General features: G+C 43.9%; 1 protein-coding gene across 2 annotated transcripts in view; it reads left to right on the top strand.

The window, feature by feature from the left end:
- The window catches only part of ARHGEF9 (Cdc42 guanine nucleotide exchange factor 9), a 221650-nt gene that overhangs the window by 34355 nt on the left and 162536 nt on the right, over window positions 1-24759 (top strand). For both annotated transcript variants that reach the window (XM_055817993.1, XM_055817994.1), the window contains exons 3-4: window positions 4661-4808; window positions 7444-7553. In XM_055817993.1, the coding sequence (XP_055673968.1) occupies window positions 4661-4808; window positions 7444-7553 (258 nt within the window). The remainder of the gene's footprint in view (window positions 1-4660; window positions 4809-7443; window positions 7554-24759) is intronic.

Raw genomic sequence — 24759 nt, forward strand, 5'->3', positions numbered from 1 at the left:
TGGAGCGTTTTGGTTTGTGTCACTCTTGCAGTGCAGGAGCAGAGGCTTTTCACTGCAGTCTTTCTATGCCCTCTGCTGGCTGATTTGTGAAATAAGACTTTATTTTTACGGAACACAAAACCCTACCTTTTTCCTTAAGATTTTGAATTCTGTCTCCAAAGGGTTTGCAGACTGCAGCTTGCTTCTGGCTGTTGTGGCTGCACATAGACACCAGTTGGTTTTGTGATGCCGTTTTCTGGGGAACTCTGACTGCCAGAAGTGTGAAAATGAGATTGCTACAGACTTGTCAACCTGGGCAAAAGGTGTCTGTCCCATGAGATGAGGTGCCAGGCCGACACATGGTCCCACATTTCCCAAGCAGTTTGCTTTCAGAGCCCTGTAAGGGCTGTCTGATCAAATTCACTTATGCTGTAAAGCATCACAGCAGATGGTTGCAGATGTTTCCTTTGAGCAGCCATTGACTTTGTTCTGCTGGGTCCCGTACTTAGGAGCCAACCTGTTCAGGTGCCATAAAGGTGCTCCCTGTTGTGGAGCGTGAGCAGCCCATACTGATGGAGCAGGATCAGTGCTTTCATGGCGTTACTAGGTTTTGTGATTTCTGTGCAATAGCTGCACACTGTGTTGCTCTGTGTGGGAAACTGAGAGGATCTCCCTGTGTGGTGGGTCTAACTGGAAGCACAGGATTACTGATTTGCCTGAGTGTGCTCATGCCAGAGGATGTGTTTGCAGATTTGCTCTGTGATAACTGGGGCACATCTCAGATCCTCCCACAAGTTTGGAGTTTTACTTCAGTGCAGCAGCTGCAAGTGCTTTTTCACAAGAGGAAGATACAGCAACTTTTTCTGTGTTTGATGAGAAATTGCAAGTGATGTGCAACAAGTTCTGATAGTGACCTTTGGCTTGAGATTGTTTTATTGTCTCTCTGCTACAGAACATTCTGGGAGCAGCTGCAGAAATGGGACTGCTGAGTTGGATTTGTCTTTACCCTCCCCACTCTGTTGAATGACACTAAGCAGGAAATAGGTAATTCTGAGAGCTGATCTTCAGACTCTCTTCATCTCCTGGTTATTGGCAGTAAACTGGGTTGTATCTCAGCTACTGCTGGTAGTTGTGCTTATAAAAGACTTCATAGTCCTTCCAAATTAAGAAATAGTACTTTACTTTCCAAATCCTGCTGTTGCCAGGAGCCCTGTACTCCTGTCTGTAGTGAGGTATGATTTAGTTGTAGAATGAAGATTCGTTGTATTTATGGCTTTTAGTGTGGTTATGTCTGACAATCATCTTATTTTTAGAGGAGACAAAACCTCTAAAGCCTATCTCCAAGCTGGGTTTTTTTTTGTATTTTTAATAACCACGAGGTGCTAGCAAAATCTTGAATTAAAGCCCGTATTTAGTGCTGTCTATAGTGGGGTAGGGTTTTTTTTGGGAAACATATTTTTAGCATTGTCAGGGAAAGGCAGGTTTAGTTTGCAAAGCTGATAGGCTTTACATGTATATATAACCAGCCACTGAACACATAGTTAATTCAGATTTCCACGTGTTTTTCTTAAAATACTTTTTGGGTCTTGCCTTCATCTAGTTTCCAGCCTCAAATTTACAACAGGCCCCCTCCTGCCATCTTTGGTGCCGTCAGAGTGGTGATATGAATGGGGACCACTGGGCATTGCTGGCCTATATGCTAAAGGGTCTATGTGTCCACAGCTTCTCTAGGTGGAAGGTTTTCTTTGGCTTTTACCTCCTCCCAGCTGTTAGCCAGTCCAGAGAAGCATACTGGGTCACTGGACACAGTGCTAGTGCTGGGAGTAGGGAGTGAGGATCAAGCCTTAATTCATCCACAGACTCTCGCTGTGCCTTTGGGGTAATTATACCCTGTCTGCTTTGTTCTTCATCTGTAAGAGAACAGCACATCAGTGAAAACTGGGGCTGCTGGAGTCTTGGGGACAGATACACTAAACCATATGAGGCACCCCATTATTAGCAGTGCCATGGAAGTATGACAGATCTGTCTCTTAATTAAGGCTAGAAGCCTTCCAGTGAGGAGCACCTCCTGTTTTCTTCTCCTGACCTTTGTAAACTGATTTTTCTGCTGATTTTTTGACTCTACATTATACACAAGACTTCCAGGGTTTCACATGTCACAGAGCAGAAGATGTAAAGTAGGAGTTTGAATTGTGATTTTTCTAAAAAAGAAAATTCCATTTGGCAAAGTATTGCTGTACTAGCTGTCTCTTTCAGGATATTTTCTTCCTGAAATAGAATAATAAAAGTTGGAGTCACCCAAAACGGAGGAAAACTCCAGTGTTTTTCTCAAGTTAGCTATAAATGCTAATTCATTCTTTGGATTAATGTTACCAAATGTTAAGATGTAACTGGGGTGTTTGACCACTGTCTTGTTAGCAGTTGTTATCGGTCAGCTTCCAGAGGAACTGCTGTGATAACTTCTGCTTTCTCCTCTGTGAATCTTTCAGGAAAAATAATTGTTTTAGTTTTGCTAAAAACATATCTGGGCATTTGCAGAGAATAAGGTCCCAGTTTTCTTTGAAGTGCTGTGGTTTGCCCAGTCCTTGCATTTGGACCATCTGAAACCTGGTAAGGGCTGTAACTTGTGTTCTCCCTGGACATGAGGCACACTATAATAATTGAAAAAAACAACCCCAAAATTGTGGTAGTAGGTGCTACAAACATTAGAGAGCATATGCAAGCAGCTAGGTACATATCCCCAGTCATACCAGAAACCACCAGGAAAAGATGTAGGGTTGGTGGGAAGCATTGTGAAAGAAAAACAGCTGTGCTTATAAAGAGACTTGATTTTACAGGTATTGGGTTGCAGGAGGGTGAGTGCATTTGTATTAGACATTTGTTAGCAGCTAAGTGGTGCAAGGCTCTGCTTTTGAAGGAGGACAGTCCATGGGTCTGATATGTTCTTTTGTGGTTATGTATTCGACCAAAGCGCTTCAAGTCCATCTATACATGAAGAGTCCTTCCTTTCTCCAGAAGGTTCTCTGTACCCTCCCAGTGATTCCAGCAGCACAGCAATAATAGCAATGCTGTTACGTTTATCCACCGCCTGTCCTTTTCATAGACCATCTGTAAGCTTCTGTTTATGGAATTGGAAAAGACCTTATATGACCTCTGGAAGTACCTGGAAGGGAGTGTTTTGTTAAGATTTTTGGGAATGAGGAAGATGACATCCTGTTACTAATTTAATTCACTTTTACATAGATCTTTTTATCAGAAAGACTGTTGAGTTTTGCAGGAATTGTTTTTTATGTGTATCCCAGATTTATTCTAAGAACTTGTAGTTTTTATTTTTATAATAACATGGGCAGATCCTATTGTTTGATTTTTTTATTTGTATTTGATATAGGCATTTTATATCTGCATGGGCAGATCCTATTATTTACGCTGCTGGATGAGCACACACATAAACAGACTGTTCTCCTAAACCTCACCATTGCAAACTTGTTGCTTTACTCCATGACTATGTCCTTCAAGTGCTAGTCTTTCTGAAAAAACGTCTTGTTCCATTTTCCACTTCTTATGTGTCTCTTGAGCATGGCTGTACATGGAGACCAGTGGTGACTGATAGCTGGAAAAAAAATCCAGAATTTCATTTTGCTGTTTCCTGTAGGCCACCAAAGGATGCATCTGGTAGTTCAGTTCAGGAGTGTCTATTGAAGCAGACTCCCAACTGCTTGCCTCTCAGTGATTGAGTGCATTAATTGCTCTTAGTGACCCTAGGCAGTTTCACCTGGGACCTCCACACCATGCCCATGGGCCTGGCCGCTCATTTAAGCTCTACCTTAAGCACTCAATCCTTTCTTGAGACACATGAGAGGAGTTCTGGTCTCCTGCTCAGCCATAGCTGTGCCTTTGCCTGGCCGTGGCCCTGCTGGGCTAGACACCAACCTGGGGCCTGATTTCTTTGCTTGACCTTGAAGCTGCCTCATCACCATAGGTCTGCTTGATGATCACGGGGCTGTGTCTGCCCTTGATGTGTAAACTGACTCACCTGCTTTACTTTGGATCTGCTTCATCACCACAAATGTGCCTAATGATCTGAAATCTAGCTGACCCTGGCCACCATCTCCAGACCTGGCCTGGACCTTTGCTTAGGCACTGTGGCATGGGGCGGGCAGGTGAGGCCCCATCCTGCCAACCAAGTTATCTCTGATAGTTGGATTGCTGCCTTTTAGAAAGCAGCCAGCCCTCACTGCACCTTGTGAAGCCAACCCAAAATGTTTTAGCTAGTACTGGGTCCTCAGCACCATCTAATTCACTCCCTGTCTGCGCTCCTTCTGGGACTTGGTGGTGTGAGAGTAGACAAAATGCTGTGCAGAAAGCAGACATCTCCATTACATGTTACTTTCAGAAGTGCCTTAGCAGCGAAGTGCTACTGGAAGTTGTTGGACTTACACACCATGAGCTGTGCTCAAGCTATGAGTCCCATACAGTCAGAGTTGGGGCACTCCAACACCAGAGCCAGCAAGTCTTAACCATTCAGTTAAAAAAAAATGAAGCTGCTGCAGATTGCAGCGAGAAGCTCTAAAGTGTGTTGCACTGTCCTGAAAGTTGTATGTATTATTATATGTTCTGTGATTGCTTTGTCTGAGGTTTGACACATATTGGTAAAATTATTCTCCGACTCTTTTCTTGCCAGCCGATGTCTCATCCTTCTCAACCGTCCCCACAAGCGCCACCCTTCAAAGTCCTTGTGGAGAGATGTCGCTCCGAACCCCTCTCCCAGAGCACCCCAATGGGGCTGGACCAGGTGGGAGGGCGCATGCAGCACTTGCTCAGAAGACGTGGTGAGTAGCTTTGTGTTTTTGTCCCAGGTTTGTTTTCTGGTCTTTGCCTGTAAAGAAAGCCAAGGGCAATATGATTTGAAAAGTCAGAAATGAGGCTTGCATCCATGTTTCTTACAACCCGGGAGCCAGGTGAGGGAGCTCTGATAGCCTCATGCTAGGGAGTTTCTTGCTAGCTAATAAACTCTTTTTTTGCATGCGGTGTATTTATGAAATAAGGCTATTTTTTTCTTTTTAATGTCTCCGAACATAGTCCCTATAGTTACGAGAAGATGAACAGATAGGCACATAAGGTGTAAAAGCTGTTCAGCAACTTCTGTGTGAGTTTTCATTTGGTAGTTTCCTCTTGGCTTTCTGTCCTCTTAGCAGCCTTTGTTGTTAGTACTTACATTTGGAGGTGGCAAGTGGTGATGGATACTGAGAGCACAACTCAAGTCTGATGTTTGTTTGGAAACACAGTAAGAAGTGAAGTTTTTTTTTTTTTCTCCTGCGCTTGGTTAATCTTCCTGATCAAGAAGAGCATCTCGTAAGCCAAAGGCTATGATGAGCTATCCTCTGCATTTGTCCTGCTCAAAATGACGCTAGGGAGAACACTACAGAATGTATTTGCTGGAAGGATCTTGTGTTGGCAGGTAAACACGCTGGTGGTTGAATAGATGACATCATTCTTTGAACCTCTAATTAAAAAGATTGATAATTAGGGTAAGGAAATTGTTTCCTGAAGGGATGCTGCTGACACCAGGAATCCTGTGATTTAGCAATGGGCAAGTATGGGAATGCTGCCAGACTGTGCTGGCATTGCTCGGGAGCATGCTAGGGATCCAAGTGGTTAATGGGTGGTGGCAGCACATCAGGGTTAAGAACTAGGAAGGAAAAGGCAAAGTGGCTGCCTCTTTAATTGATGGTTCTTCTGTTGGGGTGCACACGTTTCTAGCACGTGGGGAATAACACATGCATCTCTCAATGTGAGCATTACTGTGTTTGCACGTCGCTCCTGAGTGCTACTATGTCGGCACATTGCCTCTGGAGCCTGGTAGCAGCCTCCTGCTATAATCGGCACTTGCACTACAGCTTGATTTTCTGCGAGTCTAGAAAGTGAAACGCGTGTTGCTAAAAATAACAGCAGGCTGCCTGCGTCAGCATCGTGTTTAGGAAATAGGTCTCAGTGCAATCTCTCTCCCAGCAACGCTGGAAGAAAATCAGGATTGCTGCCCACCCAGCCATGCTAGGGCTGCAGCAGGGTCCCCACCTATTTGATGTGGGGACAGGGAGCATGTTGTGTGTGTGTGTGTGTGTTTTACCCTGGTAAGTAAAGGTGACTTGAACCCTAGGAGCTGGGCTGTGGATCTCCACTCTCCCAAAGCCTGGGACCATTTACCCTTTGTTATCTGGTTTTAAACCCCTCAGGACTGACACAGTCTGAAACCTCTGCCTGGGTTAAAGGTGTATTGGGAAAAAGAAAATTAGTGTTGTGCATCTTTCAGGGAAGAATTCCAGAATTTCACTGTTTTCTGTCAATGTGTTTCTTCATGAGCAGGGTGACGAGCCTCCAGGGGATGGGAACACCCGTGGGTGTGTGTATGCATACCCAGGCACACGTATGTGCGCAGCCTGGACCACATGCACCTGCTGACAGGAGCCTGTGCTGGCAGCTGCTGTGGGTGCACATGAGTGGTACTCAGCTCCGTTTCCTTCCTCCCAGTGGCTGTCACTCCAGGATAGGGGACATGAAGAATCTAACAGAAGAAGGGATTAAAATCTAACCTTGCCACATGTGGGAGGAAAAACCCCAGTCTCACACAGAACGGCAGCTTCACCCCAGGAAAGGAGGGATAGGATGGGGAGCTGAAAATTTGGGTTGATTAGAAAAAAGTAGAGCTTAATTTTGAAATGTGAATTGCCAGCTCTCTTCCACCATTTGCCTCTTCTTTACAAGCTGTTTTGTGCTTGGGTATGTACCATCTGTAAGGCCAGGCTGAGGTTTGGTGTAAATGGGATTGCTTGCTTAAAGCTGGATCAGAATTGTATCTGTGAGGGATTGGCCTGAAATGCTTGGGGTGAGAAGTAGCCCAGTTTCTTTGAAAAACAGCTTTTATGGACTTTTCCATTTTTGTTTTCTGCATAAATTTGAGGAGCTGTTTCTTTTTCAAGGCATTGCATCATATGGACCACAGCAACTGTAAAGCTGGGATTTCTGCAGGTCCAAACTGCAGGGGTGCTGTTAGCAGTTATGACCCAAGGAGCTATTGCACTTTTAATACTGGTGCATGCAGATGAGGTGCTTGTGCTGCCTGGTGCTCCTGGGAGAGTATTCTGGCTCCACACCCAGCTTGTCTGACCCCACCTGCTTACACCACCTCTGAATTTGGCTCTGGGCTCTTAGTTTGTGCCTGCGTTTTTGTAGTACCCAAGCTGCACTATTTTTCTTGTATCCCAAGAGCACTGAATAAAGCACCTAAATATACTCTCTGCTCTCTTTTTCTAAAGAAGAGGTTGAATGAGTCTCTTGCAAACAATTTTGTTTCTTTCATTTAAAAGAACAGCCTCCGCCCCCAGCCTGAGCTAAAGCACAGCATTTATCTTTTGTCATTCCTTTTTTTTTTTCTTTTTTTTTTTCCTGTGGATTTTATCCTGGCAGCTGAGAACGAACAGGCTTCAAAGACTCTGAAGGTGCGCGGGAACTGCAGGAACGGTGGACGTCGATGGAACCTCTTCAAGCCTGGAGCTGAGAAGCTGCAAATCAGTAGGGTAAGGTGTTTGAAATATGCCTCTGCCTGCTGCAGGGGTAAGTATTTACCTGCTGCATGTTTAGCCTTGGTAACTAATAATATGCTTTATTAACAATATGCTTTACTAACAGCTTTCTGAGTCTGTGGTTCCTTCAGCCACAGACAGGGATTTTTATTAGAGTCATTTTGTAGCAATAAAAGAATAGGTGCATTATCCTTTCCCCCTGGACTAGTTTCCCTTCAATGTATATTGGAGGCTTTGTGGTCTAACGGAGGCATTGGGCCTCCCATTTCTTTGGCTGAATGTTCCTTGCAGGTGGAGGGAACTGTGATGTCTCAGATCACCTATACAGGTTTACTCTGTGGTTTTGGTGATTTTAATTTTTTTTTTGTTTCCTCTTTAATCATGTGACCTTTGGGTTTGGTACTGCTGCCAGCACCATCTCAGTGACAAATTCATATCACTGATTCTTTCCTGAAGTGTTTTGCAAATACAGGCACAATTCGCTTTGTTCCTTTTTTGTGAATGGTTCCTCTAGTAGAGGAAGTAAAAGCTGTTGTGGGCCTGAGGATGTCCATGTCTATTTCTGGGAAAAATTCAGAAAAAATGGCAAAAATTGTACCATTTGTCTGATATGTTTCCTTGCTTGGTTGGGCGGTTGTTTTTCATCTGTGCTGTGTTGTGTGTTTGAAGTATGGAGAACTTGGTTATTCCATAGTCTTGTTTCAGATTTGTGTTATTTATGAGTCTGGTTTCACTGGTACCCAACACATAAGGCTCTGGATTGTCCAAAACCCAATAGATTTGCTAGCTGGCATCTAATGTGATGCAGGAAGAGTCTTCTAGTGAAGAAGGCAGAAGAGGTTTAGCCCTTCTTGTTCCTCTAGGGCAGGCGAACAAAGGATGATCTGGGAGCCAGGAATTTCCCTGCTAGAATAAAGAGGGGGAACTGACCTTCTGCAGTTGTGTCTCAGTGGCTTTTCCCCTCCCTGTTACTGCCCTTCCTTACCAGTCCTTTATTGTATTATTTTTCCCTTTGATACCTGATGAACTGCCTTCCTGAAATATGATTTCCAGGGAGGGGAGGGCCTGGCCTCTGTGTCTCTTTTTCCATCATAGAAGCAGTAAGGTGGCATTAAGTGAGACTGACTTTTCCAGCCTGTTTGTGTTGGGTATTGGCTTCCAGGGAACACGTGCAGGGATGGACCACTGGTATTTCAGTCACTTGTGACTTTCTGGAATGCCATCTTGCATCACTTCTCTTTCCTGATTTTTTGTGGGCTGAGATACAAGCCAGAGGATATATAGACAAGGATTTCAGCCCTTCCTTTTCTCTACCTTCCCTTTTGGGTCCTCCTTTACTTCCCAGATGTAGACTGCTACCTTTGTCTCAGGAAGGCTGTTTCAGTTAAGGCATGCTGAACATTTAAGCTCCTGGAAGATAAAATTATCCAAATCCAATAGAGTTGTTTGTCCTCAGGGCCAGAATAAAGGCAGGCAACTGCAGAGCTGCTGTTGCAGTAATGAAGTATCCTCTCATACAGTCTGCAAGCCCTACCTCAGAGTATCATCATGTGTGTTATTCATATAAACCATTTCTATGTTCAGGATCTGGTGCTGGCCAGTGCATCGATATGTTTGGTCTACCTTGATTAATCAAGCAATTTCTTAATCTTTTAAGAGGAGCCATAATGTTTTGCAGCCTCCATAGCTGTCCTTCAGGCCCTGCTTGGAAACCAAGGTGCTATTCCATTTTGACACAATATTGCTACTGAATATATGAGAAAAAAAATGGTCTGTGTTCTGAGTCATCTCAATAAAACGAGACCTGTTTCTGATTACAAATAGAGCCTGACATTAAAGCACCCTTACAAAGGCAGCAGAAAAATGAAACTTCAGCAAACCAAAAATACTGCTGAAGTTTGGCAAGGGTTAGTTAAGAAACTTTGCTTCTGCAATGGTGATACCTAGGAAGGAAGTGGAACTGGAAAGGGAAGCAAGCTTCTCATGAGCACAGAGACCTGTGTGTGATGTTCAGCTCTGACACACTTGTGCCAAAGGCCCGTACATCACTGGGACAGAGAATTGGTTTTGGGTGCTGATCAAGATGCCCTTGGAGACTTGTTCAGTGCTGCCATTAGGCAGGTTGTTGCTCAGCCTGAATTACAACAAACAGGCAGGTGTGAAGCCTGTGCTGGGGTTTGTAAGTGCTGCAAGAGTAGAATATATACATGTGGCTTACAATAGCAGTGCTGGAAAATCCATCTGTTGCCTTTGCCCCAAGCCGAGTGAAGATCTACAGGTCTGTAAAGCCAGAAAGATATTTCTTCTTTGGAAAGGTTTATAAATTTGAGGTAAGATTTGTGGGCTTGGGTATCTCTTGTCAGGTGTGTTCATTGACAGATGACAACCAGTCGGGTGGCAGAGCTAGCACAGTGATTTATACTTCCAAACCAGAGGCCAGGCTTCTGCAGAAACTAAGCCTGATCTTGAATGGGAATGTGTGAGGTGGAAAGAGAGCAAGAGGAGACCAATGAAGTGTCAGGCTTGTCTTAGCAGCATTGGTGCCATCTTGGCCTTTGGAGAGATGTGGGTTGTTGTGCAAAAAGAGTATTGGTATCACTCTGTCGTGCAAAAATGCAGCTGCCTTGTGAACCCTTGGAGGCTGCTTGTTCTTTGCTCTGTGCAATGTGGAGATTTTGGCAAGAAAGCTTTCCCCTGTTCCTCTCCCCTCCCCTTCCTCTTTTTTTTTCTTCTTTTTTTTTTTATTTGGCTAGAGTTGTATATGTGATTTAGAAACGGCATCTCTTAACTACATGTTAGCCCAGAAGTCTGGGCTGAGAGGTTGAACCTAAGCCCAAGGAGGAAGTCCCCTTGTCAAGACCACTGTTTGTAACTGTTGTTTGTCACATCTGGTAACGGCGTACATCATTTTGCAGCTGGCTGCATCTTGATCCATCTGCTCAGAAAGCAGGGATGGCACTTGCAGAAGTAAGTGGTGGCTGCAGGAAAGGATAGAAGGGCAAGATTCTAATCCTGTTCTCCATCTCACCTTCATCCTAGGAGTGCACATGAGCATGCACAAACCTGTGTGTTTTCTTACTGCTCATGGCTCTCTTCTTCTATCAGTCACTCCCAAGCTGTCCTAACAAGTAAGTGTCTGCAAGTCTGGGCACAAGCTTTAGGAACTTTCTATGGAGTAGGTAAGGTTTATTGTTCCCGCTTTGTAGGTGAGGTGAGAATAAGAAAACTGAAGCACTAGAGGGTGGTACATGTAGAGCCATGCAATTATTTTTTTATTTTTTTTATTTCTCTCCTAATTTCAAGGAGCAGGAGAAAAGTAAGTTGGGTCAAACTGAGGCAACTTTTAAAAGCTTTCAGTATTTATTTTTTTTTTTCCAGAAGTACACTTCTCAGCCTGGAAAAAACTCTGAATTGAAACAGTTTGTGTGCAAAGCATTTTATTTTAGCACTTGGGTCACTTAGAGCCTTTGGGTTTATGGGACCAGTTTGGCACGATTGATACCAACTTGTGTAGGACCTCAAGGTGCCCAAAAATGTGGCTTTGCTGCAGCAGACTCCTGAAACACCAAAGAGTAACTTGAAAGGCTGCCCTAGCTCTGACAGGGCCCTTGGCATCTGTCACGCTTCTGTGATTTACCCTCAGGCAGGTTCTGCCAGGTGAGACATGGCTGATCCCTGGGGACAATGGACAAGGGGAGAAAGGAGTTACTTTCTCTAGCCCCAGAGCAATTCTGAGAGATGCTTTATGGTCTGGATGCCAGAAGCAGAGGATTACAGTCCCATCCTGGATTGACTTTGTTCTGACCCAAATCACCCACCTCTGCTGCTGTTTATGAAGGCACTTGTTGCTTCTAGTTTGCTGTCCAGTCCAAGTCGTCTCAGCTCTTTCCATAGGCGAGTGCTGTGGGGACATGCTCCAGAAGGAGGTGCAGCCCATCCTAAAAGCAGAACCATCCTCTCAGTGTGTGGAGGCATGTGTGGGTTGATTCTATCTTATCTGTGACTAGAGATTTAATTTTTTTAGCTTAGCAAAGATGATTGTAAACAATCCTGTGCTCTTGCTACTTTTCCCCTTTCATGCCCTGTGTGCTCTTAAATGTATATGATGGAGGATGTATAAAACTTAAATGTATATGATGGAGGAGGCCACCATCTAATTAATAAGAATGGAAGCTTTGCATGAGAGCCAGCTTCTTTGACATCCTCTGTACTACTAATAGGTAGTCCAGCTGTGTAACAGTGTTGAATATTCACAACCCCCCACTAACCCAGTCTGTCCTTTCTCCTCTCTAAGTCATGAGCTGTTTTCAGAGGCTGGTGGGGCGTTGCCATTGCAATGATGGTGGATGTATGAGTTCACAGCTCCCCAAAGCTAATTCCCCACTGGTGTGTTTATAAGTAACAGGAAATTCAAACAATGTGCAGCGTCCAGGAGAACAAGAGTGAAGGGAACGGAGTGAAGGAGAGGTTGATTTGGGTTCTCTTGCTCACGCTGTTCTGCAATGAATAGGGAACACTGCTTGATATTCAGTACCAGCTCTCCTGCTTTCTATTTTTATCTTCTAGTGTAATGCTGAGTGAGCATTTTGTTTAATAGGGTTATTTTTTTTTCTATGTGAAATGTGTCCTGCACCATATTTCTCTTGCCTTGCTACTTAGGGGAGGAAGGGGGTGTGGCAGGATCATGGACTGCTGCATTCTGGTACGTGAGCTGTATTTAATCGTTGTCATTTTTCAGTCCTTCTGTCCATGTGAATAGGCTGATAGAAAAGCATAGTCCCATGGCTTTCCTAGTGCTAATTAGTTTAAATATCAGTGTGGTGGTTACAAGAGGTTTATATGCACATATGAGGGCTGCCAGGAAAACACATGCTCTTTGAATCTCTCTCCCTAATTCAGTACTTCTGCTGGCAGGCTATGCCTGATCTGTATATTTTTTGGGGGAGGTTGTTTTATATCTTGATAAACTTACTATGCTGCTCTACTTAACAGTGCTCTGAAATCTTGTTGTAGTTTTTTCCATTGCTTTCCTCCATGAAGCCACTCTTAGGCATTTATAAGTTTTTTTTACAAGTTCTGAAAAACTCTGTCTGTGCAGTATTGTTATATAAAAAAAAAAATATCAGCTTGCTCATTCAAGGAGGAAACAGCAATTCAGTCCAGGCTGACAGATCCTGATGCCCCTGTCTCAGAGCCTCATCACTCTCTAATGCTTATATGGTCCCCATCTGTCTGCGTGAAGTGTGCTCAGCAAGGCTGTCTGAATTAGTGGGGTTTGCAGCAGTGGGCAGCCTTTTAAGCACCTGAGGTCTGATGTGTCTAATCCGATTTAGTTTATGAACTGGTCAGAGCACAGAGAGCATTGAATGAATGTGTATAGTCTCCGGTGAACTCTAGGTCATCCCTAAACCCATTTGCATCCATTTCGCATGAATGGACCGTGCTTTGAACTTGTTCCCCAGTGACTGCAGTGAGTATTAGTGCAAAATGCACTTTAGGATTCCTAGTACCAGAAGTGAGCAGTACTTACAAACTTACCATGCTCTGGTTATTTTGTCTTGCTTAGAAATAACATTTAAAGAGTGCTGTGGTTTTGTAAGAGCAGTGCTGGGGGGCATAAGCCTTGTTGGTGTTAGACCAACAGTGCCGTAGCATGGGTGTTTCTCCACCATCCACCACACCTGGGGACAGACAGGGCTTCAGTGAGTGTGAATCCATCCAGGAAGAAACTTGAAATAATGAAATGGTGAACTTCTGAATTCTGGGTAGCATGAGAGAGATTTGAAGTTCCAGGCTTAGAAAAGGTTCTCAGCTGTTTAGAGGTTACATGTAAGCCTGTATTAAGAAGAATCTCAGCTTCCAGTTCATGATGGTCTTTGGTGCAATTGGACCTTGGGGTGTTTTCTGTGCAACTGCAGGTGGTAGGTACTGCATCCCACATAGTATTAGATGCATGTATAATGGTGACTGTACATAATCACCTCTTCTAAAGTTCAAATTAAGCTCTCTATCCTCATCTTAAATATCAGCTTGGAATAGTGCCTTTTCCCTATTGCTCAGTAGTTCTACCTTGGTTGCTCTGCTTCAACTCATTGCTCAGCTCGGTCACTGTTTCACTCTGGGATATGGTTCATACAAAAGAAGCTTTAATGTAAACTCAATTTGTGTTGCATTGCTAAAACCTTAATGACATTTTGCTTGGCAGCAGTATATAGTCTGTGTGGTTTGCCCTTCCCCAGTGCACTATGTTCTCAATAAACTGAAGTCCGTGGTAGGTGTAGCATGAAAAATCTCTGAGTAAATATTGGAACAAATGCTTTTGTAGTGCTTCCTAAGCTCTGGCTGCATTTGTGATTCAAGGCCACTGCAGTGTCACCTGTATTTAGCTGAAAGGGAGCTAAATTTGGGAGGGAGAGGCAAAAGCACAGGTCATACGTAGCTTTAAAAACTCTTGTGTAGCTGCTAAGATGTGATTCTGAGATGCATCTTCCACACAGAAGTGCTGCTGAAGCCACTGGTCACTGGCTAGGTGAATACAACCAGAAACTCATCAAGGAATGAAGGGGAAGGAGTTACCATGTATGTGGCTCCCTGTACTCTCAGAGATGAGGTCCAGAGCGCTTCACTGCATCATCAGACTGACATGGCCAAGGGCAATTCCCCTTTGGCTCCAGTGATGGAGAGCTGCAGTGTGGTGGTGGGAGGGCTGTTCTTAGGTTCCTGTGGTGTTGTGAGCTGCGTGCAATACCATGCTGTGTCCAAAGCCCTTGATTTGTTTCCATTGACAGCCTGGAAGGAAGATTTGGGACCATCCCTTCTGTTCCTTTCCTCAGCCTATCTAATCTGATGATACTCGTGTCATGTGGAGGGGATGTGTTGATAAAAAACAAATACAGTGCACATAGCCACACTGCTGTGATGCTTTGACTGGCATGTGGAAATGTGGCACTTGCAGGGAAGGTGCAGTTACTTTGGCTGGATTTTGCTCTGTGCTTTGAAATCAAGAAGCTGAAGTAGGGTTTGGGTATCAAACTGCCATTACCTAGTACCACAGATAGGAATAAATATTCTAATCTTGTCCCTGGTTTTGTCCTATGGAATTACAGTGGTTTTCATACCTGAATTAAACTTGGGCCATTAACCCACCATAGTGCTTGTACTTGGAGAATGATGAGTATAAAATTAACAGAATGAGGAGCTGCAAAGGGAAGCTAGGTATTATATTAGTGAAATCATGCAGCCTGCAATGAGCTCTTTGACGAATCAGGGAAAACTTCATCTCTTAATGGACCACACAGAATATAAAGAATAATTCCCCTAATAAATCTCTTTCAGTCTCTAATATCTAGGGAAATATATTATCCTGTTGTCCAAAAACCTTGAAAGATCAGTCTTACCTGAACAAGAATAGACATTTTGTGTTAGCTTTGTCTGGTGTGATAGGATCAGCAGCTGCACCCCTGTGCAACTGGAAAAAGGGTGGAATAATGGCTGGTTGCAGTACTGCTGTTACCAGTATTAAATACCATTTGCCATCACAGTACCAAGACAAACTCTGCATCAGCAGGATGCATTGCAGTGTCCTTTGAAGAGCAGGAGAGGCTGCAGAGCCTGAACCACCATAAGACATTATCAGAGAAACCACCCCCTTGTCTGGGACACAGCACCAGACCTGTGGCCATTGGCGATCACCTTCAGGGGGGTCTCTGGCCGCTGGCCTTGAACCACTCTTGCCCTCAGCTGTGGATTTAACTTATACTGGAGAGCTGCTTGGGCTCTGGTCACTTCTCAAGTCAAGATGTATTTTCCTGTAAATCTACATGCTAATCAAGTGTTGTCTTCTGCAGTTCTGCTTGTCTGCTGTTGCTTTGTGTGGTGGTGTCAAATGTAGGGTTTCTCCTCAGTGATGCTATATATGATTTGGTAAGAAAAAGTGAAGCAAAATAATTACTGCAAGCCAGAAAAGGCCAGCTGTAAACCGCAGCTGGAGTGGGATGCCCAAGAAGCAGATGCCTGCAAGAGAGATGAGTCAGTACTGAATGATTCCCCTGTACACTCCTCCTCATACAAGAACTTACATATCTAAAAGAGAAATAACTCCACCACTGCCCTTGGTATGATGGGTGCTCCTTAACTCTTGGTCTCTTGACATGCTTCCAAATTTTTAGGTGAGTTTAGCCTTGCTTGGAGAAACAAGCAGGTCCCAATGCAGCCACACAGTGACCTGGGACTGTCTTTTGAAGAGACTTTCTATGCTGTAGGGGTACTTGGTGTCTCTGAGATATTTAGATGTGGAAGTGGATACACCAAACCAGTGTCAGCATAATGCTGGGGAAGGGACTGAGCTGAATAGTGAACGGCATGTTGCCAGGCAGTGACAGGGCTGCCTGGTTGCAGTTGTCTTTTGGGCACTTAAATGGGATACAGTCAGGTGATATTCTCTAGAAAGCAGGGAAAACAAAGAGAAAAAGGTAAATTAAAGCTTTTCAAGGGTTCACTGTAGCAGTGATGCGCTTTGGTGTCTTGGCAGTGATGTCCCTGGAATTGCACAGGGCAGTGCTGACAGAAGCTGTCTTGTGGGATTGCCGTTGTCTTGTGTTGACTCCCAGATGGTCAGCTGTGTGGGCCACTGCTAGCTTGATCACCTCTGGGAGATGTCCACTGTCTTTGCACTATGACAGACCTGGGCTGTGTTCTGCAGTGAGGCTTTCAGCTCCAGAGCAGCTCCATGAAATGGTTAAGCTAATGCAGTCTTTTGCAAATGGGTATGTTATTTTGTCTCCATCAAGCCTGCTGAACAGTGTACTGTCAGGTGTTCTCCCTGTAATTGCACTTTGTGGTGCTTGCTGTGTAATTCCTCTGCTGAAGTATAACACAGCACAATTGGCCAGCCAACGCTGTGAGCGGAGCTCCCAGGATGTGTTGTTTCAGTGCAGCGTTAGAGAGATGTTTCTAGACTCCCCTCCCATCTCTGGCACCTCAGTGATTTGTGCAGGTGAGAAATTTCTTCCTAGAGATGAGGAGGGAGAGCTATTCCCCACCACAGTCTCTGTCCCTTCTCTTTACCGCAGTCAGCGTTTGTAAGGGATTGAGCTGCTCAGGGTCTTGTGTTCATTTATCTGTGTGTAACCTAAGCCAAAGAGTATGTAGAGTGAAATGCCTCAAGCCCTTTTAAAGTTTAAGGGATGGGTAAGGGTGGTGGATGAGGGAGGAAGATAGTGAATGGAGATGTCTCAAGTATAACCTGAGCAATAATCCTGCCCAGATGGTGAAGTTCTTGCTCAGGCAACACCATCCTGAGAAACAAAGCTTTGGCTGGAAGTGAAGTAAGAACCTGAAGCCCTTGTACTCTCAAGATAAGGATGTGCTAAAACAGAAATGGTCAATTCTCCTGGCTCAGTCAGCTGTGCAGATGAGGAAAATGTTCAGTCCCACCTCTACAGCATTTTGCAGTGACAGAGTTGTTACAGAAGTGGATTCTGTCTGTCTTTTGGCAGTGGTTGGGGACTGGACAAGAAGAACCAGTGGTTAGATCTTTTTGTACACATGATTTATTTCCCCGTATTCTTTATTAGGACCATCTTTTTCTCTTCTAAGATATCTCACTTTTATTTTTAACACTGGACAAATATCAAATATTTCTCAAGAGAGATCTGTGATTACAGCTCAGTTTTGACAGTTGAGAGTAGTCCAACTGACATACTCGCTTCATCTGAAATGCTGCTATTTTGAGCTCTGCTTTTGTTTTTAACCATCAGTGATAAGTTTGCATTTCCTATGGATGATATTTTGGGTTGACATGAGTTGTTACAAATCAGGTCTACAGTGGCTCTGGCTGTAGTGTTGAAAACTCCACAGTGTAAAATGGTTATCTTCTGTATGAGTTTTGCTTTCTTTTCTGTTTTGATACTCTTTCACCCAAAACAGAGAATTATTATATCCATATCCCAGCTGGATATCACTAAACAATTTGGTTTATGTCTTGCTGAAGCATTTTGTAAGTGCTTTTGCAGAAAGACTTTTTTTCCTCCTTTTTTCTTTTCTTTTTGCCCTTAAGATAAAGGCAAACTGAACTTTACAGGCACATCTTCAGGAATCGGACATTTTCCAGCTATTATTTTGCAAACTATTAGAGCGGCAGATCATGAGGTGGGAACCCAGTTATGCAAACAAAGCCACGTCACTCTCAGCCAGAAATAGCTTCAGTACATGTGCATTAAGGTGGAAACACAGGCCTTTGGTGTACATACAGCAAACATTGTTGGGAGGGAGGTGAGAGGGGAAGCTGCAGCTTTTTGTTTAGAGTCTCTCAGGAGATATTTAGAGAAAGTGTCTTTTCCAGAGATGAGCAGAGTATTGCTGCTTATAATTTCAGTGGGATAGGAGTTACTGCCTTTCTTATACAAGAAGGGGACTAGGGTTTTGAGAGGTGGCACTCCATTCCCAGGGGTGGTGTTAATTTTTAACATAGAGGTCCCACACAGAGCATGAAGAAATACTGGAGAACAGTTAAAAAATAATTTCTTTCCTTTTCTTCTTCTACTCAGTCCATCTCTAGCACAGTGAAGGCCTCTTTGTTTCTGCAGTCTCCTGTGATTCTTGGATAGCCCATCAGTTCCTTACTGTGGGAGATGGTTTCATAGGTTGTTGCAGAGACGTTTCCTTTGCTACCTTAGCTTAAGTCTTCATCTGTTTTCATTTCAGCCTCATCCAGTACTGCAGTGCCCTAAATAATTTTGAGATCATCCTACTAACTATTTGCTGCGTACTTAGAGACATGCTACCTGTTAATTTTACTGGGTATTTGCAGCAGGGATATGGTCTGGCTTCCTTTAATATGCTGCACGTTACTCTCTACCAGACTTAAAATAAACTTTTTTCTTTCTTCTATAGTATTGCTACACTGAGCTCCCTTTGCAGTGATGTGTTTAATTGCAGTTTGTAATCTAGGAGATTGTGTAGTGTTTCTGGCCCAAGATACAGTTTTAGGTAAATAAAGGAGATAAAGTAGGAACTTAGGTATGGAAAATGCAGCTTATAGGTGTACAGATGTAGTTTCCATTGGATTAAAGCCTCCTTTTTATGAGGACTTGCAATTTCTTATCTCATAATACTTTTCTGGGATGAGTCGAAAGGGGCCTATAAAGTTGAACAAAGGCTTCACATCTTCTGTAATGGGCAAAGTGTTTCCCAGGCACTGTTCATTACCTATTCCTCATAGATGTTTTTTGTCTTAATTAGAAATTGTGTTCAGATTATCTCTATATTCATCCAGAGTTGCGAGTGCCTATCGGAATATCTTACTTAATGTGTTCAAATAAGAGTTCTCTATTCCTGCTCCTCTTTCCACAGGTATATATAAACTTTTTCTCCTGCAAAAATTTCCAACCACAGATTTTTATTGTTTAGTTACCCCCTTCAAGTTTTGTTGTAGGTATGTGTCTGTTTCAACCATTAGGATGCTTTGCTTCTTCCAAACTTGAATGTTTTCCAAACAAGATTCCTATGCATGTTGCTGTTTAGGTTGTGCCAGTTGAGTATTGCTGTATTCTGAAATAGCTGACCTCAGCTGAACATCAGCATGCACAGCTACACAGAAAGGGGAGATTAGTGCCGATTTATTGGCCTGTCAATTAAATAAGAGCACTAGGATTCTCACTGCATGGCTGAGAGGTTAAGTATTGTGGTGGCAGCAAAAGATCAGCTTTCTTAAATGTAACTCTCGTTTCTATACATTTATGTTTAATTAAAATATTCCTACATCCTGCGCTCTTCAACATTAATTCTGAGATTTATTTTGAACCATTGCCAGGGGAATACATTGTTATGGCATCCTCTTTCCACATCTATTAGCAGGAAGAGGATAATTGAGGAAATCTCACACAGATTTAATTGGGGACTGAGGGCAGGAGCAGGGAGGGGGAGAAACACAACACAGAAGTAGGTCAGAAGTTTAGCGGTGGGTAACTCTTGCTTGTCGCTGAGCAGTTGAGCTGAGCGGCGCTGTTGTAGGCAGCTGTGGGTCTGCTGCGATTTTGGGGTTAACCAGGTAATTGATGGTGGTGCGAAAGGAGTTGCCTCCCATATAGCTTACATAATTTGTCCCATATAGGCTGGTGCCGGTCCAGTCATCACTGGCACCGAGCATGGTGCAGCCGCCTCTGCAGGAGTCACAAGGGCGGGCAGTGATCCCTCGTGGCTTTGTACAGAATGGGTAAGGAAATGGGGGTGGCTGAGAGCAGTTCAGCCTGATTTGGGGGCAGGCTTTGTGCAATTTTAAGCTCTAGTCAGGAAGGCAGGCGTTGCGCGCACTCTATTCTGCAGTAGCCTGTGACACGCTGGGAAGCAGCATCCTTGCAAGGATGAGCCCTGGGCCATGCAGGGAATGTGTAATCCCTTTGCACCCTTGTCAGCCCCTCCAGTTGCCCTGTTAGAGCCATGGCTTTTGTGCTGGCAGCAACACTTCTGCAGCCTCGGAGTCAGGGTCAGGATCATCTTCCAATTATTATTTCATTATTTGCTTTTTTGCCTGATGTGGCTGCAACATGTGGCAATGTTCTGCAAATCTACATTAGGTGTTCCTTTTGCTGATGACGCTTTTGCTGTCTGGTTAGATCCATGTGCTAAACTCTGGATGCACAGTACAGATGCTGAAGCAGTCCACTTTCAAAAACCTCATGAAGCTGCAGTCTTTTTGTCAGGGCTCTAAAAATGTGCTGATTTTCCTTGAGACACTGCTCTGTTTTCTTGACCCATGGTCTAGTGGCTCCTCCATCCAGCTTTTAGACTCCAGAGTCCCACTTGCAATGTAAACTTTGGGTCTATACTTTGGACTTACTTTTTGTTGTCCACCTGAAGGCAAACCTGTACCACATATGGCCTGTGGACTGGGCTGCACCCCCATAGCAGGTTCCTACCCACTGTGACATGCTGACACACCAGCATGACTGTCTGCATGTCCCATGAATCGACCTGGGAGGAAGGGATGAACACCACATGCCAGAGGGCAGCTGGGCTGCCCAGGATGGTGCAGTGATGACCGGGAGCAGAACCGGGTGCACTTTCCTCATTGTCTCCCAGAACTGGAGCTGGGCAAAGTCCGTGGCTGGTGCCTTTCCCTGTGGTTTAGCTCCAAGTTGGGAGCAAAACAGCTTGAGAGATATCTGTGCTGTGTGTTTGTTGTTATTCAACAACTTTGTTATTCAACAATAGCTTTGTGGCCCCCAGTTGGGACTGAGCCTGTCATTTTGAGCTTGTGCAAACAGTAAGAAGCAGTGTTTGCCCTAAAGAGCCCACAACACAAACACAGACAGACACTTTCTAATAGACAAAGCAAAAAAGGAGGGCTTTAATTACAACCTTGACTATTTTTACTGGGTTTCCTGAAAGCCTCTTTGACCAGCATTGCCAACCTAAAGCATCAACAAATACAGTGCTGGCTTAGAAACTGGTGTAATTAAGAAGTACAAACACACGGAAAAGGGTGGAGGTTATTTGCCTCTTTTTTTTGAGCCTGGAGGGAGTCTCTTCACAAGCTTTTCCAACTAGTTACATAGAGCAGAAACTTTTTCAGCTTGTAATAAAAAAAAAGAGAAATTATTCTCATGGTGGCAGCAGGTCACAGACTTGTTTCTTAGGTCATAATGTGGGGCAAACCCAGCCTGCCACTTGGGGGTTTGCTGCCATACTTTACTGCCCAGGTTTTTGGGTTTCTTTCCTCTACTGCTTTCTAGGATTTCCCCCCCTGCTGTTGAAGCATTGCACCGTGGGTGCTGCTGTGGTGGTTAACCTGTGTATTTTCTTTGGGATGAGTCTTTCTTTCCAGCTACCAGTTGTAAAGCCCGCTGGGGCTGCAGATGCATCGGCTTGTACTGGAACAGAATGTACAAAAAAATATAGTCCTCAAGGACGTGGCTTTGTGTACTACAGTGGCTGATGTCAGAGGATGGAAAAGGTCTTGTTTTCTCCGGAAATCTTTATTCTTAATGTGCATTCAAGACAGAGGGGCAAAAAAGTATGTTCTGCTAAACCTAAGTTAAGAAGCTTGTTCAATTTTTAAACAGTTACATAAAGCCATCAAAGTCTGACAGGAGAGAGATGCAAGTTTGCACAAAAGAGAAAGGGAAAAAGAAGCTGAAATGGAGTGTTAAAGTTAATTCCCCCAGGCTTACACCTAAAACAGCCTTAACTCATAGATGAACCCAATCTTGTCTCTTTTTCCCCCCCTTCTCATTTCTCACTTTTTCCCCTTTCTTGACAAAGATCTTCATGTTGCTGAACCAGCTAAGTGTGAATGCTTCTTATGCCAACACTACTGCTTTTACCAAACCAGCTCTGGGTCCAAATAAGCATTTCTGTGCTACCCCTGGGGAAACAAATTTGTGGACATAAGAAATGGGAATAGGGCTTGTCTAAAACACAGGCAGGAATCCTGGACTTCTGCATCCTTTTGCTCCTCACCAGCTGGGTCTATGTGAGATTCCATTCGTTACTGCAAATATTAACATTTGGGGTACTCAGCAGTACAAAGGCTCAGGCCTTGGTGGGAGAGAAAGAGCTGCTTTGGCCCATGGCTCAAAGCCAGCTGAGCCTCCCCCAAAATGTCTGCCAGTTCCTGGTGGTGGCTTTTTCTCAATGAAAGAAGAAATTAGAAACTTAGCATAGTGAGCTTGATGCAAGGCTACCAAGGATCACAGCTAACTGCTGGTGAGGAGTGGATGCAGGAGAAATTTGGGACACATTCATGGGAGTCACATTGTCCCTTCCAAAAGGAAGAAGTAGGGACAGTCTGCAGGGATAGCGTTACGGTCACAGTGTGCTGTATGAGTTTTGCAGTCAAAAATATATATATCTGCAAAAGGGTGCAAGAAACAGTGATCAGACAAAGTTTTGATGCTGTCTCTGCCCTTGCTAGTTTTGATGCACATGAGCTCAGATCCCTCTTTGGCACTGTGCTGTCAAGGGACCTATGCTGAACAGTCAGAGGGGCCCAGGCATCTGATCACAACAGCCTCCACTGTGACTGTGTAAGATGCTGGAGGAATTCAGTTCATGCCTTTTCTGGGCTGCTGGCAGTAATGGGGTGGAAGTATGAGTTTAGGAGCTCAGAGCTGGGAATTCATCTGCTGTCTTTGAGGGCTCTGAAACACAGTCATGGAGTTCAGCTCAGGTTTGACCTCACTTCTGCTGTTCATGTTTTCTTGGACAGTTATTTAACTTGAACACGGACATTCCTGTCTGAACTCAGGTGGTTCGGACACTTTGCCTGCAGTCTTTTGATGCAGTTTCCTGATCTTTAAAGTTTGCTGAGCATTGGTTTTGTTGTCAATTCTGAATGGTGTTTGTTACTCTCTTTACTGGAAGAGAAGAGATTGGCAAGTGGATTCTGAGCAGCTTCGCAGCACCCCTGGACTGTTTTTCTCCAGGTACTTTGCAGGTAGCGATTCAGGAGCTGAATGGTGCATTCTTCATTAGGCAATAGATATTTGGTAAGGGCTTGTGTTGTAGGATCAGTCCTTTCTGGATAATGCATACAGATGTTCCAGGTCTTTAAGTAACATTAATCTATTTATATGTACTACCTAGATACCAGCAAGCTATTATATCTGGTTTTGTCTAGACATGATCAAGGACATACTTTCAACTCCCATTATTTTTCAATAGCATTAATATTCAAGCATATCTTTGTCTTAAAATGTATTCTGAAAGCTGTAGTTATTGAGGAAATTCATGAAGAATAATAAGTCCTCTGACAAAAAGGGTGTCATATAACAGAAATATACATGGAGGGTAGATGGCATATCTGCTATCAGTGTGTTTTCCTCCAATCACCTCAACGACTCTGAGCTGTTGTTCATGTGCAGCTGAATAGGCAAATGAAACTCAGAAAAACCATGTGATTTCCTCCAGGTCATGGAGGACAACTGTAGTAGAAATGAATTAACTGCTCTTGACTCCCTGACCTCTGTATATGTTACAACTCTTTTTATTCAGCTGCCGAACTTTCTAATGTCCTATTCAATATTGAGAACGTAGCTTTGGTTAACCTTAGCCATTCACTTTCTTCACAGCTGCTGTAAAGGAGATGTTTTGATGAAAATTGCTACCACACCTATTATGAGCATAATAATTTTTCCAATCCGAATCTTCAGGAAATCACAGTTTCATTGTGCTTGGCTGGTAGCTGGAAGCCCTGGCTTGCCACTGCTGGGAGAGTGGAGTGGAGATGGGAGCCAAGAATCTTTTAGTGGATTTTCCTTACGTAAGGAAGGTTTTTGTCAGTAGTGGATGTATCTTCTTTCTTATGCACAAGGCTTTGTTCTGTGAGAGGGATTCCTAGAGAAAACAGTTGGGAGAAAAAATACTCAAAATTCAGGTTTGCATAAGTCTACTCTTTAAAAAATTAGTGGCATTTGAGACTCTGAAGTGCTCTCTGTAAATTGCACTGTTTCCTTCCTGTGTTTGAGAAGTGCCTGAACCTCCTCTGAGCCCTCCACAAGCTGCAGGACGTCGCTGTTTACTTTAGCGTACCTGACTCAACGGCATTATCTGTGTCTGGCAGCACTGTCTCCAGCCTGAAGGTCTAACAAAAAAAAAATAAAATCTGTTTTCAACATGAGCAGAACACAAAAGTTTCTGTACTCTGTGCATCTGCAGAGCCACCCCTGTGTCTGCATGGCAGTGTCCCAAAGGGACTGATTGATTTGGTAGGACTGTGCTAAAGGTCTCAGTGCTGAGAAACCCACTGTGTAAAGTTTTTTCTTTTGCCTCCATGTCAGAGGTCAGGGAAATTTTCCTCCTTTTCTGCCCAGATCACTGTGTGCATTAACGAGTTGCCACGTTGCACTGTTGAAGTAGTTACAATTCAGGGATCAGTATGGTGCTTCCCCACTTTTACAGTGCTGGGAGATTCTTTGTGTTGACAGGCACTATATAAATACAAGTAATTGTCACTAGAAAAACTCAAAATATTTCTGCTCACACAGCCTCAGGTAAAGGACTAATAATGAAGATGGATCACAAGGGAGCCAATTTTTGCATAGTTAAATCCACTGGTGTTTGTATGACAGGTGAAACAACAGTATTTGGTCTGCTCAGTGGGGGTACAGTCACTACTCAGTCAAAAATCATGTGGCAGGAAGAGAAAGAAGAGTTTGCAGTTCCTGTGCCCAGTGTTGGCACGCCTTAGGGTGAAAGGACA

The sequence above is a fragment of the Falco peregrinus genome, chromosome 13 (genome assembly GCF_023634155.1).
Source record: "Falco peregrinus isolate bFalPer1 chromosome 13, bFalPer1.pri, whole genome shotgun sequence".
In the NCBI taxonomy this organism is placed as follows: Eukaryota; Metazoa; Chordata; class Aves; order Falconiformes; family Falconidae; genus Falco; species Falco peregrinus.